The sequence below is a fragment of the Schistocerca piceifrons genome, chromosome 7 (genome assembly GCF_021461385.2).
Source record: "Schistocerca piceifrons isolate TAMUIC-IGC-003096 chromosome 7, iqSchPice1.1, whole genome shotgun sequence".
Lineage (NCBI taxonomy): Eukaryota > Metazoa > Arthropoda > Insecta > Orthoptera > Acrididae > Schistocerca > Schistocerca piceifrons.
Genome location: NC_060144.1, coordinates 224,333,306 through 224,352,833, shown reverse-complemented (window position 1 = coordinate 224,352,833; position 19,528 = coordinate 224,333,306). Strand labels below are relative to the sequence as shown.

At 45.5% G+C, this 19,528-nt stretch overlaps 1 protein-coding gene across 1 annotated transcript in view; it reads left to right on the top strand.

Annotated features, from left to right (window-relative positions):
* Positions 1–19,528, top strand: part of LOC124805565 (mucin-3A) — a 197,052-nt gene that overhangs the window by 38,632 nt on the left and 138,892 nt on the right. Inside the window, exons 4-6 of the mRNA XM_047266131.1 lie at positions 3,304–3,591; positions 13,905–14,222; positions 14,271–14,446. Of these exons, the coding sequence (XP_047122087.1) occupies positions 3,304–3,591; positions 13,905–14,222; positions 14,271–14,446 (782 nt within the window). The remainder of the gene's footprint in view (positions 1–3,303; positions 3,592–13,904; positions 14,223–14,270; positions 14,447–19,528) is intronic.

Sequence of the window (19,528 nt, the reverse complement as noted above, 5' to 3'; positions counted from 1 at the left end):
CCACTTTTGAGGGACCTAGCAGAAAGGAAAAGATGTTGAATTACTGGCATACAAGATTTGATGGTTGTCATTAAGGAAATGGAGGAATTTTTCTGTATCCCGTAATAATTATTAACAGTAGCTTTCGAGTAACATTTTGGCTTATTGCATAATTTACGTCACAGCAATGTTTCTTAAGACATTATGAAACCTGTTGGTACATTTCCCAGATTGTGTCCTTTCAGGGCAAAAATGTGGTAAGTATTTTTTTAGTTTAATAATCAGAGTTTTTTCCAAAAACATATTGCAGAATGAAAACATAGACATGCTTCCACAGAATTTTAATAAGTTCCAAACCTTTCATCGATTTGCGCACTGTTTCTTTGGAAATCTGTTATGATCATCCTCAGTTTATTTACTTATTTATTTGCAGTGTGCATCTGCAACTATAATAATTTATTGCGACTGATATGTCATGAAATTTCACCGAACCTTAATTCTGCACAAGCGATCGAAATGTATATCATAATAAAACGAGGAAAAACTTGATGGCCTTTTCATCTGAAACTATTCATAAAACATTGCAGAAAGTAGTACTTGTGAAATCGTATCCACATGAGCATTAAAAGATACAAAATCGAAGATACTACATAGTTATTTAAAAACGAAGCATTTTGCTGTCACAACCGCTAACAAAGAAAATGTGAGCATTAAAGTCTTGAATTGAATTGTGGCAAAAATTCTTTTCGCTGTAAGTCAAATATAGCGTATAGCCCTGGATAACATGCTACAATTTCAAGAACTCTGAGAACACTTGCATAGTGTTATTTGTAAAAGAGCAGGCATATTAATTAAATGAAAAATGAAAAATTATATAAATACTGCCACATTATTGGCGATCAAAATTTTAGTTCATTAAGAAACTTCCAAGACTTTTTATAAAGCAGACCTAGAAAAAGCTACGTAAACTGGTTCAAGATGCTTGAAATTCTCAGAAAAATGTGTGTAAGACAAGGATGCAGTCCTCTCCTCTACTACTCAATCTGCACCAAGAAAAACCAATGGCGGAAAAAAGGCTCAAGAGTGGTATTAAAATTGAAGGTGATAGGATGTCGATGGTAAGATTAGCTGATGACACTGCAATCCTCAGTGCGAGGAAAATTTACAAGAGATCTTGAATGGAGTGAACAGTCTAATGAGGAAAGAATATGGATTGAGACTAAACCAAAGGAAGACCAAAGTAATGAGAAGGAGCAGAAATGATACCATCGATAATTCTAACGTCGAAATTGGAGGCCAGGTGGTAGACGAACTGAAGGAATTCTACTACCTCCGAAGCAAGGTACGCATGCAGGATGAAGCAAGAGGATATAAGAAGTGGACTGGCATCGGAAAGAACATTCCTCACAAAAGAAGTTCCCTACTATCAAATATAGCTGATATTAACCACAGAATAAATTTCCGAGAATATATGTTGAAGTACGACGTTGTATGTAAGTAATTCGTAGACTGTGGGAAAACCGATAAAGTACATAATTGAAGTGTACAATTGTGGTGTGGAGAGGGGGGTTCTATAGAAGGTTATTGAAAATCAGGTGGACTTCTATAATGAGTGACGAGGCTCTCAGCAGAATCGGCGAAGAAAAGTGTTTGAGGAGGATAATAACAGAATTTTAGAATTATTTGCATTTTCCGAAAGCAGGTCTTACCCGACGTATTTTCCTTTAAGACGTGATTGTGACACACAGTAAGACTTTCATTCATCTCTTTCTTGATCGTATTAGGTAAATTCATGACAGATGATCTGTTTCCACTGCAGTAAGTCGCCATCAGAACCAGCATCTTACGAAAATAACAAATGAAGTCGTCATCTAGAGTCCATCGTTGTCCTTCAAGCTGACTGACTTTAAATAACAGCTATGAGCGATAGAATTGAACTTCTGTTGTTTTAGCAAAATGTTACTGGTTGTGCTGATGAATTATTAAAGCCGAACCAGATTAACTGTCGTTAATCCATCAAACACGACCTAGAAATAGCTGAACAAAACTGTTAGTCTGAAATACACTACCTGATAAAAAAGTGAAGCACCCATAAGGGGACACGGAAACGAACTGAAATATAATCGATTAGGGAGATGTGCGTTCTATTTCTGTAATTACAAAACAGAGTCACTTAATTATGATAACTGGCCCTTGATATCCCGGACACTGATACTACGATGGAGTTGATGCCCGAACTATTTTAGCACTTGTCCTGTCGGGGACAGATGGGGATATCGTTGGCTACGGGAGTACCTCTCCATCACACATATAGTTTATACAGACACGTGCCAAGTGTGGCCGAACTGTCGCATGAGAAGTAACAAATGGACGTTGGATGTCTGTAACATACTGTTCTGCCATCATAGTTTCCTGAATCCCTACCAGTCCCGACCCGAAGTCAGGCCCGAAGAATCCCACATCAGAACCCCAAAAAGCACTTCCGTAAATCTGCGTAACATTGGAAGAATGGTACATGGCACCCCTTTCCAGGTCACCGTCATACTCACCGACATTGGCCATCCGGAGTCGAGCAGAACCACGGTTCATCGCTCAGCACAACGCGATGCCTTTCATCGACAGTCCATGCTTCCCGGTCAGACACCACCCGAAATGAAGCCGTTTGTGTTGTGGTGTTAACGGCAGCCTACACAATGGACGATAATTCCGTAGAGAGGATGCTAGTCTCTAACCAATGTCTGGGGTGACGCAGAATGTTCCTTGATTGCAGGCACCGATGTGTAGGGGTTGCGGTATACTTGAGCGCATAATATAGCGATCTTCCCTCGTAGTAGTCGAACGGAACCTTGGCGGCTAATATTCCTGCCCACACATTCCCATGGAGTCAAACACTGGACCGCTGTCAAATCTGAATGCACAACAAAGCTGGATCTTGGAAAATTTGATAATCTAGCGCTATCAGACCCAAGATGAGGCTTCCAAAGTCTTGTTAACTGCTGATAATGCTGCCTCACACGATCATGCGACATCTCCATATCCTTCACAGCGATCTCCCAACATCTGACGCTCTTCACGCCCCTTCACCGTACCAGGCCTGATAAAGGCTCGAAATATGAACAACACGAATGGACTCTGATGGGCGTTATAGCTGTAATAGAGAATTGCGACTCTAATCGTTTACACACCAACCGATAGTGTGTACACGTACGAAGTTATACTAACAAGCAGTGTAGATAGCATACTCCAGTTTCTGAATACCACATTTCGTTGACTACAGGAAGCTCTCGGAATGAGCGAGCACGTGTGCTTGTGTGTGTGTGGCAGGCGCCGGTGAGCAAGGTGGAGGTCCGCGGTCCCGCGCCGAGCGCCAGCCCTGTGCCGAGGCCCAAATCGCCGCCCTCGAGCGTGGTCGAAGTGCGCGGCGGCGCCTCCAGCGTCGTCTTCTCGCCCGCGTCGCGGCCGCCCCCGCAGCTGCTGTCCTCCGTGGTCGAGGTGCTCTCCAGCTCCTCCAGCGACGACGAGCCGGCGCTCCTGCTCGGCGACAACGCCCTAGAGCCCGAGTACGACTTCCTCTCCAGGCAGCCCTCGGAGGTCGTCGACGAGACCTATAAGGTAAGAGCGTGCAGGCTCGTCATTTACGACAATGTAAAGTACCAGAGCGTGCTGGAAAGTAAACCCCCAAATTTTTATGCGAAAACTCTTAAATAATCGTAAATGAAATAAAAATTATTAATATTATTATTAATATTCTTCATCTTGCCTGCATATCTGCAGTCCTCTGCAGTACTGTTGAGGTACTCAAGGTACTCTCCGTCACACACCGTCAGGTGGCTTGCGGAGTAAGGATGTAGATGTAGATTTAGAGGGCTCCGATTCTGTAGCGTGTAACAATGCGGTGTGTAACGTAACTCCACTGCCCTGTCAATTAATGTGGCAACTTATCAAAAGCCTGAATAACAACCGTTTGCAGCGCGGATAGCTACGAGACGTGGAGGAATGGAGTTCAAAAATGGCTCTGAGCACTATGGGACTTAACTGCTGAGGTCATCAGTCCCCTAGAACTTAGAATTACTTAAACCTAACAAACCTAAGGACAGCGACCCATCCATGCCCGAGGCAGGATTCTAACCTGCGACCGTAGCGGTCGCGCGGTTCCAGACTGAAGCGCCTAGAACCGCACGGCCACTCAGGCCGGCGAGGAATGGAGTCAACGAGGTTTTGGAACGCACCGACAGGGCTGTGGACGCATGCCGACTCCATAGCGCCGGCCGAAGTGGCCGTGCGGTTAAAGGCGCTGCAGTCTGGAACCGCAAGACCGCTACGGTCGCAGGTTCGAATCCTGCCTCGGGCATGGATGTTTGTGATGTCCTTAGGTTAGTTAGGTTTAACTATTTCCAAGTTCTAGGGGACTAATGACCTCAGCAGTTGAGCCCCATAGTGCTCAGAGCCATTCGAAGACTCCATAGCTACACTAAAGTTCTCGGCTGGGGATACGTGGTGCAACAGCCCGCTCGAGGTGGTCGATTCGGTTTACATCCGGGGAGTTTCGGGACCACGCCTCATAGATGCAAGTACCCATACCGTAACACTTCTACCTCCGGCCTGGACTCTTCCGACGATTGTTGCAGGGTGTTTGCTTCCCGATTTATTGCTTCCCGAGTTTTGAAGCCGTACACGCCAATGGCCATCTGTCCGATGGAGCATGAAACTCGATTCATCTCAAAAGAGCATCTGTCGCCACTTATTGAATATCCAGTTGCGGTACTGCCGTGCAAATTACAGTCTTAATGGCCGATGTACAGCAGTCAGCAAGGGTGCATGTACCAGGCACCTGTTGCGAAGGCCCATGTGCAGCAACGTTCGCTGAACGGTCGTTGAGGAGACACTATCGGTAGGCCATTTGTTTATTTGGGCCATCAGTTGCTCAACAGTTGCACGTCTATTAGCTCGTACAAATCTCCGTAGCCGTTGTTCATCCCTGTCTTCTATAGCCCATGGTGAACCACAGTGGGACCGGCCGCAGTGGCCGAGCGGTTCTAGGCGCTTCAGTCTGGAACGCCGCGATCGCTACGGTCGCAGGTTCTAATCCTGCCTCTGGCATGGATGTATGTGATGTCCTTAGGTTAGTTAGGTTTAAGTAGTTCTAAGTTCTAGCGGACTGATGACCTCAGATGTTAAGTCCCATAGTGCTCAGAGCCATTTGAACCACAGTGACATCGGCGCCGGTTTTAGATAGCGTCGCATTTACATGCACGTTATACTTCAACCACGGCGAGACACAAACAATTTACGACCTTAGCCTTTTCGTAAATGCTCCCACCCTTGGCCCGAAAGCGAATGATCGTAGCTTTTTTGACGTGTGAATCGCTCCGTTGCCGCATTACGACAAAGACTGCACTCCCCAGAAAAGCTTTTTATTCCCTCCACTGCTAGTGCTGCCACCTTCCGTCTGTGTGTAGCTAGTGCACGTTGACGCGAACGTAGACGATGGTCACGTTAGTATGACTGGACCGTGTGAGATTCAGTATGCCGTCATCGCATTTCGAATTCGAAGAGGGTCCAGACACGGGACGCCCTATCCAACAGCAAGACAGTACCAGGCAACACATGAGGGCTGTGACATCTGCAACAATCCGGCTGCCTTGGCTTCAATGTCACAGATCATCCTGCACACAGTGCCGACCTGGTCCCATCAGATTCTCATCTGTTTCCACAACTTAAAGAACATCTTCGGGGTCTTCACTTTGACAATGGTGAAGCGGTGAAAGCAGAGATGAAGCTGTGGCTCCATCAAATGGTTCAAATGGCTCTGAGCACTATGGGACTTAACATCTGAGGTCATCAGTGCCCTAGAACTTAGAACTACTTAAACCTAACTAACCTAAGGACATCACATACATCCATGCCAGAGGCAGGATTAGAACCTGCGACCGAAGCGGTAGCGCAGCTCCAGACTGAAGTACCTAGAACCGCTCGGCCACAGCGGCCGGCGTGGCTCCATCAATCAAGTCCAAATTTCTACGGTGATGATGGCCCGAACTCGTCTCTCGTTGGCAGAAATATGTTCGTCGCCAGGGTGACTATTTTGAGAAGTAAATATCTAGACAGGAAGAATAAAGATGTAGAATATTAATAACGTTTGTTTTATTTAAAAAACTTTAAGAGGTTTCACATAAAAAATTTTGAGGTACTACTTGTAGTAGGAAAATACGATTACACGATTACAGAACAATCACTGGAAGCCGTCACATCAATTAAATATCTAGAAATACGCGTACAGGTCGACTTAATGCAGAACTATCAAATAAAACTAATCGCAAGTAAGGCAAATGCCAAACTGAGCTTCACTGAAAAAATTCTCATAAAATGTAGTCCATCCACAAAGGAGGTCGCTTACAAAACCCTCGTTCGAAGAATGCTTGACTGTTGCTCATCAATATGGAACCCATACCAGACGGTATTGACAAAGGAAGTAGAGAAGATCCAAACAGGAGCAGCGCATTTCGTAACAGGTTCATACGGTAAGCGAGAAGGTACAACCGATACCAGTGGTAGAAGCTGTAAAAATGTCTTTTGCATCACGGTGCGGGTTGCTGTTAAAGTGCAGAGAGAGTAAGCTCATAGGAGATTCAGCGACTGTATTACTTCCCCCAGCGTATATCTCACGAAGAGTCCTGTAACGTAAAATTCGAAATGAGACGGAGGCGTAACAACAGTCATTCTACCCCATGAACCATTCGCGGTTGGTGTAGAAAAAGAGGGAAGTAACAGTGGTATACCAAACGCCGTCCAACACAAACACTAAGGTGGCTCGCAGTGTATAGATATAGGTTATTACAACTTTGCTGAACCACTCAAGATTCGTGTTAAGGGGAGAAGTGGCAGCAGATTTTTCGAAAGCATCCTCTGAGCTTCACGTAACATACCCAAGGATCTTTGAAAAAGATTAATTCGTTTGCGACGTAAAACAAAGTAAAACTGTGTGACCAAACGGCTTATATCTTATTTTACATTCAGGTATCTTCATATTCTGCTACACTTGTTACCTCGTGCACATAGTCTTCTTCCAGCGGTTGACACTATCACCACGTATCGCGTGTTTTTTTCTGAGACAGGTTGATTCGCGCCGTAGCGCACCTGTGGCGCAGTATGAAACGTTGAATAGACAGGTAAGCAACATGCGGCCTCAGAATAACACTAAAAAGCAGAAGTAGTACTTAGCTTTTTCACGTCTTAAGGAATATTTTTACTCTCCACTGGGAGAAGAATTTTTGAAATTGCTGCTGAGATGTGGACAGCGTGTACAACAGTCCTAATGATATAAAAAATGTGCGGCAGCGCTTTCCGACAACTATTAATTGGGTGGCTGAAGTCAAATGTGACTATCTTCTTCAAAATGACCAGTATGAAGTAATTCTCAAAACTGAAGCCACCAGTGTAAACATTGAAATAGTGCGCAACATCGTATGAGCCGTAAAAGACTATAAAATATTTGACGTCAAACGAAGAATTAAGAGCGAGTAAAATTTACGTAAGGCGAGTGCCGCATTTGTTGACCGCTGACCAAAGTAAACTGCGAATTCTAATTACTCAACATTATTTGAAAATTCCTGCGAAACATCTAAAGTGATTTTATTTTCACTCCTCTTGTGGCCAGTGTTTATTGGGATGCAAAAACAGCTTTTCTTGTGAATTACTCCACAAAGTGTAGAACTATAAATAACGAATACCACCCTAGTTTTCAAGAGCAACTGGATCAAGGGCATTCGAGAACGGACCTGGATTTCCAAAGGACAAAGAAATTGCCATCTTTTTTTCATAATACTTCACTGACCACTCACACTCGTTCACAATGTGTACACCCGATTTCACAGATTTGACACCCTGTTTCATTTATTCCAACACCTTAGAAAACAATAGGGGCTTTAAAATTTTCTAGGCGAAGCAAAAATGGGTACTTCACACATTCCCAAAATCGCTCTTGAACTATGAATCTACTCGCTGAAGAATAGCAAGCATGGCTGTCCAGAGCCAGACCGAGAAATTTCCACCCTTGTCCTCGTAGATAAGAGGTGTGCAGTTTTATTGTGAAACGTGATTACCGGTTTTAAGATGAAAAATTCATCGTTAGATACCTGCAGTGAATTTATAAACACGTTTATTTTTAAAATGACATTATACCGTAGAGCTGAAAACAGTTTTAAATCGTCAAATGAACAACGAGTTCACAACCGTACAAAAGATTCGTACACCAGAGGAGAGGTTGTCTGGCGTACCCAACGGAAATCCTCAATAAAGTACCACGTGGCATACGACTCTGAAGCTGAAATGCAGCGAAATAACATTAGTAATGAAACGCAGGAAGTGTAACTTAAAGTGCTCTGAAAGTTGAGTAGGAAGTGTCAGGGAGTTTATAAATAGACCGACATGCGGGAATTAATGTCACATCGCTTGCTGCGCTCCCATTCCCTTTTTGTACGCCGCACGCTGCGGAGCTCTGTGTTATTAATTTCGTGAATGCCAGCGAAATTACGCGGTGCGAGGCGCGCCACCGACCTTTGTGACGCGGCGTGGTTTGCACCCGAAACTTGCAGCTGTTGCGCTAGAGCGCGAAGGGGCGTGGCGGCCGCGTTATGGTGATGGGTTTGTGTTAGCTAGGCCGCAAGCCACTGTCTATGCTAATATGTGCATTGTTCGCTACCTTCATAAAAACTGACAACACTCTGCGGAACATGCGCGGCCCCGAGTTGGCGGACCACGCCGAGAGGCGAGTATTCCCTGCACCGCAAGCCATTTATAAAAGGCGAAAAAAAAAAGAGTTATGACTAGGGTGGAGGAGTATTCATGCAAGCCCACATTCTGGGGCATCCGATCTCGATACCCTACACTCTGCGGACATTTTTTTCATAAATTAATGCAAGTGACAGGCGGTGTCGTATGATCCATTACAGATTTTTGCTGCTTTTTCAGGCACTAGTGTGGTGGATTTTCGATGATCCAGAAGCGTTCTGCCTTTAGTCTAAAAGAATATTTAAGGAGTGTACTGTAATTCTACAGTACTCTTCATTTAACAGAATATAAACGTTGTCATAGTTCTTTTTAAAACGTTCCCCCTTGAAGGACGCTGCAAAAATGCAACCACACACGTAAACATTGCCATAGTGCGCAACATGGTAGTGGACGATCAGTAATGGTGTAGAAAGTCCTTGATGACGTAGACATATCGAAAGAAACAGAGTGATAACCGCTACTCGAAGCACTACCTATCAGAAACTAGTTCATCACGTGATTTTCGATGGCCACGTTGCTTTCTTTTTGTGTACCTTCGCCGTAGGGGTTTTAGCCGTGCGGTCCAAGGTGTCTTGTCACGGAATGCGTGGCTCCCCGATAGGAGGTACGAGTCCTTTGTCGGGCATGGGTGTTGTGTTGTCCTCGTCGTAAGTTAGTTGAAGTTAGATTAATTAGTGTGTAAGTCTATGGATAGATGACCTCAGCAGTTTGATGCCAAAGAAGCTTACCACAAACTTCCCAAATTTTCGTGTATCTTCCTTTTACATCATGTAGGTAACGTGGTAATTACAACATCTAAAGTACTAATAGTGAGCGATACACTCTAATTTTCATAATTTATTCTATTAAAGCTATTGTATTTCGTGTAAAGCATCAACTTAAAAGTGTCATTCGCGAGCAAACACAAAGAGTCCGTACTGACCTTGCTCCATATATATAAGTAGCAGTCAGACGAAAACAAGACAGATGGAAAAACAGTAAGAAAACAGATTATTTCAAAAGTAAATCACCATAACTGTAAACACATTCATCCCACTGTGAGGAAAGATTTTCGGTCCCTTTACGGATAAAAGGTTTGCGACTGGTTACGGAACGAAGACCATACCCAGCACTGTACAAAAGTCAGTGTACGAAAGTTTTTCTCCAGGTCTCCAATAATACGTGCCGGCCGGTGTGGCCAAGCGGTTTTAGGCGCGTCGGTCTGGAACCGCGAGACCGCTACGGTCGCAGGTTCGAAACCTGCCTCGGGCATGGATGTGTGTGATATCCTTATGTTAGTTAGGTTTAATTAGTTCTCAGTTCTAGGCGACTGATGACCAAAGCAGTTAAGTCGAATAGTGCTCAGAGCCATTTGAACCATTTGAATCAATAATACGGTATTCGTACAGGTAGAGATCGGGGCTGTATGGAGGAATGTATAGGGCTTCCCAACGAAATTTCAACATGTGAGCCCTCCTACATGAAGTGTACGCCTGGGTGCAGCCATGGTTCCATAGACAATCGCCGACAGTTTTTCATGAAGGCATTGACCGGCCTGCGTCAGTGTGGGATAAATGTATTAACTGTTATGGCTATTGCTTTTGATACAATAAACAGTTTACTCATCATTTTCTCACATGTTTCGTTTTCATTTGATTGCCTCCTACATTTGCCTTGAAGTGCGTGAAAAACCACCTTAACTTCATGATGTGGCTGGCTGGTGAATCAGATCAGCGGTGTTTTACTCTATGCGTTTATTCGATCCCGGACTCGCCCATCTCCCTAGTAGAAAGCCATCTCGCAGCACTTGAAAAACACAAATTTCATACAATTTTCGGACTCGTCGTTAGACGCGTACTTACATCACCCCGTCTTCGGCCACCGATAGTTACAAGTGCCTGCCGGAAACACGTCTGTTAATAAAACCATTGAGGTTTGGATTCCTGGAGGAGAGGGATTTACGAAACATGGCGTCAGAACAGTATGTAGAAAATGTAGATCCGCACTTTTATGAACACAATCTACGTCATCGTGTACAATCGAGCGGTTAATTCTATTCCTGACATCTGCCTGACCTATCACGATACCAGCCGCAGCAACCAAGAAAGCACTTACGACACTTGTATGCGATTTGTCGTTAGCATCCGACGTCATCAAGCTGCTCATGTATAATGACGTGCTCTGTCAAGGTTGACTTCTTCCACAGAGTTCTTGAAACTGCATCATCTTGCAAAGGTTGAAGCTATTCTGCGTCTTTACACAGTTACAAAATGCATTCGGCGCATCTCGGCCATCACCGATAAGTTGTACAAGTTCGGCTGTGATGTAGCAAGAGTGTTAGTAACAGTTAAGGATAGACTGCACTCGACGTGAATTGAGTACTGAATAAAATAACAAACATTTACTATCAAGAAGTTGGCAAATGTAAGTAGTTGCTGCCATTACCACAATGAAACTGGAACAAACATTTCTGAAATTAATTTTTACTTAACTCTGATATTTAAAAAGAAAAAAATTAAATGAATGTCCTCTGACGACGGCTGAGATGTAATTTGAACTTTGTTATAAACGGAGGAACATAATGACTAAATAGTTACTTCAGAGGTCTGTGGAGCTCATATTATATCTGTTTCACGTATCTGCTGATCACAGCGGGTAATTTTTCTAAAATAGAATATTACAGCAATTTGTATAAGCTAAAACTATTTCATCGCGAAAAATGTAAACCTTGTGGTAGTGTGACTCACTATGAAAACGCGGTAACTCTCCTGAAAAAGTTGTCTCGTGAATCCTTTACAGAAAAATAAATGGACAGAGCACGAATGTTTGGCTTTGTGCTTCTTTTACTGAACAAGCACAAGAGGGAACGCGCTTTGGTCTCGCCAGATTCAATTACATTGTATTTTTCGCCACAGTTTTTGTGGAAGAATGCATTCTTATTCTTTTTCCGTGAAACGATATCGCTGTCCAGCATTTTGTTTAATCTTTCCATTTCTCGTTCCCCTGACTTGTCTGTCCATTACCGTATTTAACCAAAATGCTAAAGACACTAATATAGTGTACGATTAGAAAAATTACCGTGATTTCTCTGTATATCAAGGCAGGCAGACATTAATAGTGTAAAACGGCATTTAAAAAATTCGAGTGCATGAGGGTTCTGTTTCCCCTTCTCTTTTCCAGGGTGTACTGAAACGGAAATCTTTAGAACGGTTTAACGCACAGTAACAGACGGAGAATATATACATACCCTGCTACACAGCTCAATAGATACGCGTTCAACTATTAACGTCATCAGAATGATTGCTGGCGTTACAAAGTCAACACCTAAAAATGGCTGCCAGCACTAAGCCACATTCCGTCCCCTCAACTGCGTCACATAAATTCTCTCACGAACGAGCACAAAAAGGTCAAAGATAGTAAAAAAACCACCAGTCCATCCAGATGTCGATGATGCTCACAGTAACTGATTCTACTCTAGATGGCCAACGACAATAACAGCTAAGGTCGCTGTGGAAGATGAGTTCGACATTACTAATGCATGGATTCAAGTCTGGACCTGATAAAAAAAAATTATCACATGCCGCGTGTCACCCAAAGACCACCGCAATTTGACTTGCCACGCATAACATGGTCAGTGCTAAACAGGGAACGCGTGTATATTTTTTACACAAAAGAGGTAAGCAACCATCCCCATTTCATGATGGCGGAGAACCACAGACAGTCCGACCTTTATCAAAGTCGGAAACGTGGTGGTACGCATTTCTCCTCCTTACACGAGGCATCACAACAACGTTTCACCAGGCAACGGCGGTCAACTGTTGTTTGTGTATGAGAAATCGGTTCGAAACTTTCCTCATGTCAGCACGTTGTAGGTGTCGCCACCGGCGCCAGCTTTGTGTGAATGCTCTGAAAAGCTAATCATTTGCATATCACAGCTTCTTCTTCCTGTCGGTTAAATTTCACGTCTGTAGCACGTCATCTTCGTGGTGTAGCAATTTTAATGGCCAGTAGTGTATTAAGATGAGCGAAAACGAGAAAGCAGGGCGTAATTCGCTAGACACACAGGTGAAATATATATACCAGTACGTGTGAGGTACGTTAAATATATTTGACATGTTCGTACACGGGCTAAGTAACGGGTAAAAATTTCATCCTAAATGCAAAGAACGATTTTAAAGAAACTTAGTACATATATTGCTTACAGACTGGAAAAAAATACTGTGGGGTAAGAACCACCAGACTACAGTTGGGGTGAGCGTGATATCATAGAGGACGGGAGAGGAAGAGGATACGCTCAGACATAGAGGGAGAAGGAGGAGATGAATACAGATAGGGAGGAAGCAGACATGGACAGAGGGGGGAGGAAGAAATGTGTATAGAAAGAAAAAAGGAGAAGATGAACAGAGACAGTGAGGAAGAAGAGATGGGTAGAGAGATGGAGGAAATGGACATAGAGAGGGGGAGGAGGGGATTGACAAAGAACGGGGAAGAGAAGATAGACAGTGAGTGCGGCGAGGGTCGGGGCGGGGAAGAGAGAGTGGACAGATGAACAGGGAGAGGGCATGTGGGAGATGGAATGAGAGAGGGTGAAGTAGGAGATGGACAGAGAGGGAGAAGGAGTGGATGGAGTGGATGGACTAATAGAAGATTGGGAGAGAAGGGGATGGACAAAGAACGGGGAAGAGGAGATGGAGTGCGCGAGGGTGAGGGCGGGGGAGAGAGAGTGGAAAGGTGAACAGAGAGAGGGAGGTGGAATGAGGTGGAATGAGAGAAGATGAAGGAGGAGATAGACCGAGAGGGGGAAGGCGTGGATGGACTAATAGAAGATTGGGGGAGGAGGTGATGGACAAAGAACGATGAAGAGGAGATGAACAGTGAGTACGGCGAGGGTGGGGGGCGGGAGTGAGAGAGTGGAGAGATGTACAGAGAGAGGGCATGGGGGAGATGGAATGAGAGAGGATGATGGAGGAGGTGGACAGAGAAGGGGAAGCAGTGGATGGACTAATAGAAGACTGGAATAAATACATACTCAGGCAACGCCAGGTACTCGGCTAGTTGACGCGGTATTACTGTGCAGTACATATTGAGAGTGTGAAGGCGCGTTAAACTATTCACGGAGATCAGAAAGTAAAGCTCGTCTTCACTGTGTCCCACAGGTGATCAACTTGAAACCCAGCAGCAAGTTCCACCTGAAGGGACGCCAGTCGTCGAGCGTGCACCCGAACCACAAGTCGTCGAGCAAGCACGTGCTCGTCAGCTCGACGCGGCCAGGCTCGTCACCCAAGGTGCGGCCGACGCCCGTTTCGTCCTCTGCGCGCATCCTCAAGACGGCGGCGCCGCGTCCGCGCCCTCAGGCGCAGCAGCTGGAGCCGACGCCGGTGGCCGGCACGCTGGCCGACGAGACGGCCGCCCTGCCCCTGGAGGCGCTCTTCAGCTCGGCGCCGGGCCTCACCCGCAACCAGCGCCGGCCGGCGGTGAGCGGCGGCAGCGGCAGCCGCAACGGCAACAGCAACAACCGCCAGCACCACCGACCGGGCAAGCACGACGAGGCCGCCGACGAGGCGCACGTCGCCCCCAGCGCCGCCCACGGCAGCCACGGCAAGCACGGCAAGAAGCACTCCTCCGCCCGCCAGCAGGCCGCCAGCGCCGTCAGGCCCACATCCACCCAGAGGTCCGGCTTCCGCTCCACCAAGACAGGGTGAGTACTCCATTCCGCCTCTTTACATTCTTAGTACAGCTCCAGGGAATTGTTAGGTTGGTGCACAAGTTCGTAGTGTTTTTGTTTTATGTGTAGGTATTCCAGTTGTTATTGATTCATTTCTCGATTTTCATTTTTTATTTTTTATTTGCACTCTACTGAAGGGAAAGCAGAAAGATGGAAGGAGTATATAGAGGGTCTATACAAGGGCGATGTACTTGAGGACAATATAATAGAAATGGAAGAGAATGTAGATGATGAGGAAATGGGAGATACGATAATGCGTGAAGAGTTTGACAGAGCACTGAAAGACCTGAGCCGAAACAAGGCCCCAGGAGTAGACAACATTCCATTAGAACTACTGACGGTCTTGGGAGAGCCAGTCCTGGCAAAACTCTACCATCTGGTGAGCAAGATGTATGAGACCGGTGAAGTACCCTCAGACTTCAAGAAGAATATAATAATTCCAATCCCAAGAAAGCAGGTGTTGACAGATGTGAAAATTACCGAACTATCAGTTTAATAAGTCACAGCTGCAAAATACTAACACGAATTCTTTACACACGAATGGAAAAACTGGTAGAAGCCGACATCGGGGAAGATCAGTTTGGATTCCGTAGAAATACTGGAACACGTGAGCCAATACTGACCTTACGACTTATCTTAGAAGAAAGATGAAGAAAAGGCAAACCTACGTTTCTAGCATTTGTAGACAAAGTTTTTGACAATGTTGGCTGGAACACTCTCTTTCAAATTCTAAAGGTGGCAGGGGTAAAATACAGGCAGCGAAAGGCTATTTACAATTTGTACAGAAACCAGATGGCAGTTATAAGAGTCGAGGGGCATGAAAGGGAAGCAGTGGTTGGGAAGGGAGTGAGACAGGCTTGTAGTCTCTCCCCGATGCTATTCAATCTGTATATTGAGCAAGCGGTAAAGGAAACAAAAGAAAAGTTCGTAGTAGGTATTAAAATCCATGGAGAAGAAATAAAAACTTTGAGGTTCGCCGATGACATTGTAATTCTGTCAGATACAGCAAAGGACCTGGAAGAGCAGTTGAACGGAATGGACAATGTCTTGAAAGGAGGATATAAGATGAACATCAACAAAAGCAAAACGAGGATAATGGAATGTAGTCGAATTAAGTCGGGTGATGCTGAGGGAATTAGATTAGGAAATGAGACACTTAAAGTAGTAAAGGAGTTTTGGTATTTTTTGGAGCAAAATAACTGATGATGGTCGAAGTAGGGAGGATATAAAATGTAGACTGGCAGTGGCAAGGAAAGAGTTTCTGAAGAAGAGAAATTTGTTAACATCGGGTATAGACTTAAGTGTCAAAAAGTCATTTCTGAAAGTATTTATATGGAGTGTAGCCATGGATGGAAGTGAAACATGGACGATAAATAGTTTAGACAAGAAGAGAATAGAAGCTATCGAAATGTGGTGCTACAGAAGAATGCTGAAAATTAGATGAGTAGATCACATAACTAATGAGGAGGTATTGAAGAGAATTGGGGAGCAGTTTGTGGCACAGCTTGACTAGAAGAAGGGATCGGTTGGTAGGACATGTTCTGAGGCATCAAGGGATCACCACTTTAGTACTGGAGGGCCACATGGAGGGTAAAAATCGTAGAGGGAAACCAAGAGATGAATGCACTAAGCAGATTTAGAAGGATGTAGGCTGCAGTAGGTACTGGGAGATGAAGAGGCTTGTACAGGATAGAGTAGCATGGAGAGCTGCATCAAACCAGTCTCAGGACTGAAGACCACAACAACAACCACATGTAGGTATTCCAGTTGCTATTGATTCATTTCCCGATTTTCATTTTTTATTTGTACTTCACTGTTTCTATTTGAGTTGACATTGAAGATTAGATGGGTAAATCACATAACTAATGAGGAGGTATTGAATAGAATTGGGGAGAACAGAAATTTTTGACACAACTTGACTAGAAGAAGGGATCGGTTGGTAGGACATATTCTGAGGCATCAAAGGATCACCAATTTAGTATTGGAGGGCAGCGCGGAGGGTAAAAATTGTAGAGGGAGACCAAGAGATCAATACACTAAACAGATTCAGAGGGATGTAGGTTGCAGTAGGTACTGGGAGATGAAAAGGCTTGCACAGGATAGAGTAGCATGGAGAGCTGCATCAAACCAGTCTCTGGACTGAAGACACAACAAACAGAGTCTTTTCGTCACTTGGAGATTGTGAGCGAAGCTATGGATGCTACTGAATGTAGTAACAGATGGAGAAATCGGAACATCTACCATATATACTTCTGTTAAGAGTTTACTAGAGGGGTGACAGCAGCGGAGACAGCCAGGAACATTTGCGCCCTGTATGGGTATAATGCCACTGGACAGAGCACGGCAAGAAAATGATTTTCTCGTTTTAAGGTGGATCTTTTTGATTTTAGTGACTCTTCACGTTGAGAAAAACCTGTGTCTGATGAAGATTGTTTCAACGAACTAATCCGCAATGATCCATGTCAGTTTACTCAAAAACTGGCAAATGTGATGAACTGTAACCATTGCACCATCGCGCTACATTTGCGTGCATTTAGGGGAGGTTAGAAAATCGGGTGTATGGGTACCGCATGATCTAAGCCAAACGCACCAAAATCCTCGGGAGGCCATTTATGCATCTCTGTTCGCTCGTCATCAATTGGCTCGTGAACAGCACCGACCATTACTATCCTGCAATTTTACTGCTGATGAGAAATTGTATCTTTATGCTAACCTAAGGAAAAGGAAGGAAAGGTTGAACCGAAACGAAGCAGCAACTCCCCGTGTAATGACCTATGTACGTCTACAAAAGATAATGTTACGCATCTAGTGGAAGGAAGACTGTGTGGGGTACTACGAATTGCTTCTACGAGGTGTAATCCTCACTGCTGACATTTACTGTCAAGAACCGATACGTCTTGCAGACGCTGTCCAAGAACTAGAACCAGGAAGATTGAGTGAAGTGATGCTACCTCACGATAACGCCCGCCCGCATTCTGCTGGACTGACAGAAAGCACTACACAGGATGTGGGTCGGGAAGTCATTTCGCATAATTCACTTTATCTTGCGCCCCCAGATTTTCACCTTTCTCGCTCTCTGTCAAACGACTTTTAAGGAAATTCCTTTCCCGATAAAAATGAGCCCCAAAAATGGCTCTACGAGTTCTTCGCCTCAAAATCACGTAATACATTCCTGGAAATGGAAAAAAGAACACATTGACACCGGTGTGTCAGACCCACCATACTTGCTCCGGACACCGCGAGAGGACTGTACAAGCAATGATCACACGCACGGCACAGCGGACACACCAGGAACCGCGGTGTTGGCCATCGAATGGCGCTAGCTGCGCAGCATTTGTGCACCGCCGCCGTCAGTGTCAGCCAGTTTGCCGTGGCATACGGAGCTCCATCGCAGTCTTTAACACTGGTAGCATGCCGCGACAGCGTGGACGTGAACCGTATGTGCAGTTGACGGACTTTGAGCGAGGGCGTATAGTGGGCATGCGGGAGGCCGGGTGGACGTACCGCCGAATTGCTCAACACGTGGGGCGTGAGGTCTCCACAGTACATCGATGTTGTCGCCAGTGGTCGGCGGAAGGTGCACGTGCCCGTCGACCTGGGACCGGACCGCAGCGACGCACGGATGCACGCCAAGACCGTAGGATCCTACGCTGTGCCGTAGGGGACCGCACCGCCACTTCCCAGCAAATTAGGGACACTGTTGCTCCTGGGGTATCGGCGAGGACCATTCGCAACCGTCTCAATGAAGCTGGGCTACGGTCCCGCACACCGTTAGGCCGTCTTCCGCTCACGCCCCAACATCGTGCAGCCCGCCTCCAGTGGTGTCGCGACAGGCGTGAATGGAGGGACGAATGGAGATGTGTCGTCTTCAGCGATGAGAGTCGCTTCTGCCTTGGTGCCAATGATGGTCGTATGCGTGTTTGGCGCCGTGCAGGTGAGCGCCACAATCAGGACTGCATACGACCGAGGCACACAGGGCCAACACCCGGCATCATGGTGATCGTCGAGGGGACACTGAATAGTGCACGGTACATCCAAACCGTCATCGAACCCATCGTTCTACCATTCCTAGACCGGCAAGGGAACTTGCTGTTCCAACAGGACAATGCACGTCCGCATGTATCCCGTGCCACCCAACGTGCTCTAGAAGGTGTAAGTCAACTACCCTGGCCAGCAAGATCTCCGGTTCTGTCCCCCATTGAGCATGTTTGGGACTGGATGAAGCGTCGTCTCACGCGGTCTGCACGTCCAGCACGAACGCTGGTCCAACTGAGGCGCCAGGTGGAAATGGCATGGCAAGCCGTTCCACAGGACTACATCCAGCATCTCTACGATCGTCTCCATGGGAGAATAGCAGCCTGCATTGCTGCGAAAGGTGGATATACACTGTACTAGTGCCGACATTGTGCGTGCTCTGTTGCCTGTGTCTACGTGCCTGTGGTTCTGTCAGTGTGATCATGTGATGTATCTGACCCCAGGAATGTGTCAATAAAGTTTCCCCTTCCTGGGACAATGAATTCACGGTGTTCTTATTTCAATTTCCAGGAGTGTATATACAGTCGCTGATTCTAGAAGCTACGCCAGTGTACGGCAGACTGTTGTAAATAGTGAAAGAAAGGATATTGCTGCTGGTTAAAGTCTCTGTTATGTGTATTTGTTGTGTTTATTATACTTACGAAGAAACGCTATGAACTTATGCACCAACCTAGTATTTCAGCATACAGGCCTTTGGACATGTCTACCTCCAGAGCGGACTGTGAGCGCTTTTATTGTTCTTCTTCTGCTAACGTTCATTGTACTAGCTGCAAAGTGCCTCTTCCTGGCAGCGCTTCCAGTAATGTACTTCCTGAAGGATGTTATGAAGCACCGACATTCCTCCGTAGATCTCTCGTATTTGAAAACAGTGTTGTCGACCCAGACCATCACCCACTTAGTTGGTTTAAAGGAAGACCTGCCTACTATTCCAGCATGGAGATGAGCTTTCGTCCAAAGATCCCGATAAGAGGCGCAGTCGTTTAGAACAGCCAACAGTGCTAGCTATTTATAGCGGCCCGG